At 65.6% G+C, this 816-nt stretch overlaps 1 protein-coding gene across 1 annotated transcript in view; it reads right to left on the bottom strand.

Annotated features, from left to right (window-relative positions):
- The window catches only part of ACA1_114930 (adenylate and guanylate cyclase catalytic domain containing protein), a gene marked incomplete at both ends in the record, with an annotated part of 5,117 nt that overhangs the window by 954 nt on the left and 3,347 nt on the right, over positions 1-816 (bottom strand). Inside the window, 3 exons of the mRNA XM_004342164.1 lie at positions 56-217; positions 345-447; positions 567-688. Coding sequence (XP_004342213.1) covers positions 56-217; positions 345-447; positions 567-688 — 387 coding nt within the window. The remainder of the gene's footprint in view (positions 1-55; positions 218-344; positions 448-566; positions 689-816) is intronic.

Here is an 816-nt window from a genome sequence, read left to right as displayed (position 1 = left end):
TGGCGTCGCCGATGAATTTGTCGACGAAGCCGCCCTCCTCGGCGATGGCGGGCACCGCGAAGGCGAGGTAGGTGTTGAGGAACTCCATGACCTCGTTGACGTACATGGCCTCCGTGATCGACGTGAAGTCGCGGATGTCGGAGAAGAAGATCGTGATCGACTTGCACACCGCGTCGCCCAGCTCCACGCTCTCCACCCCACTCGGTGCAATCAGCTCCTGTCGTTCATGTATGTATGCATGTGCGGTGGTGTGTGTGCGGCGTGTGCGGTGGTGTGTGTGTGCGGCGTGTGCGGCGGGTGAGTTGCAGCGGAGGCCCGAGAGGTGAAGGTGGTCGCGCGCGCACCTGGAATTGCTGGGGCACGAAGACCGAGAGGATCTTCTGCACCTGCTCGAGGCGTGACGTCATCATCGGCGGCGGGTTCGGCAGTCCCCACAACGATCCCCGCCTGCACGCGTGTGCGATCGCGTGCGTGCGCGTGTGCGGTGGTGTGCGGTGGTGTGTGCGGTGGTGCGTGTGTCAGTGTAACATGCGCCGCGATGTTGTGTGTGTGGGAGGTGGGGGTACCTGGCGCTGGCGATGGGTACGGAGGGGATGGGCGGGTGCGAGATGAGCGGCGCCGGCGACGAGGGCGACTCGCGGTGGCTCTGGATCTCGTTCAGCAGCGCCAGGATCTCCTCCTCCATGCCCTGCCCCTTCCCCAGGTACCGGTCCCTGTGCGTGTCGTGTCGCGGTGCGTGTCGTGTCGTGTCGCAGTGCGTGTCGTGGTGCGTGTCGTGTCAGCAACAGGCGGGGGGGGAAGAGGGGGTGGAGGGAG

Source organism: Acanthamoeba castellanii (genome assembly GCF_000313135.1).
Source record: "Acanthamoeba castellanii str. Neff unplaced genomic scaffold scf7180000084669, whole genome shotgun sequence".
Taxonomy (NCBI): Eukaryota; Discosea; order Longamoebia; family Acanthamoebidae; genus Acanthamoeba; species Acanthamoeba castellanii.
This window is presented reverse-complemented; position numbering and strand designations above follow the sequence as displayed.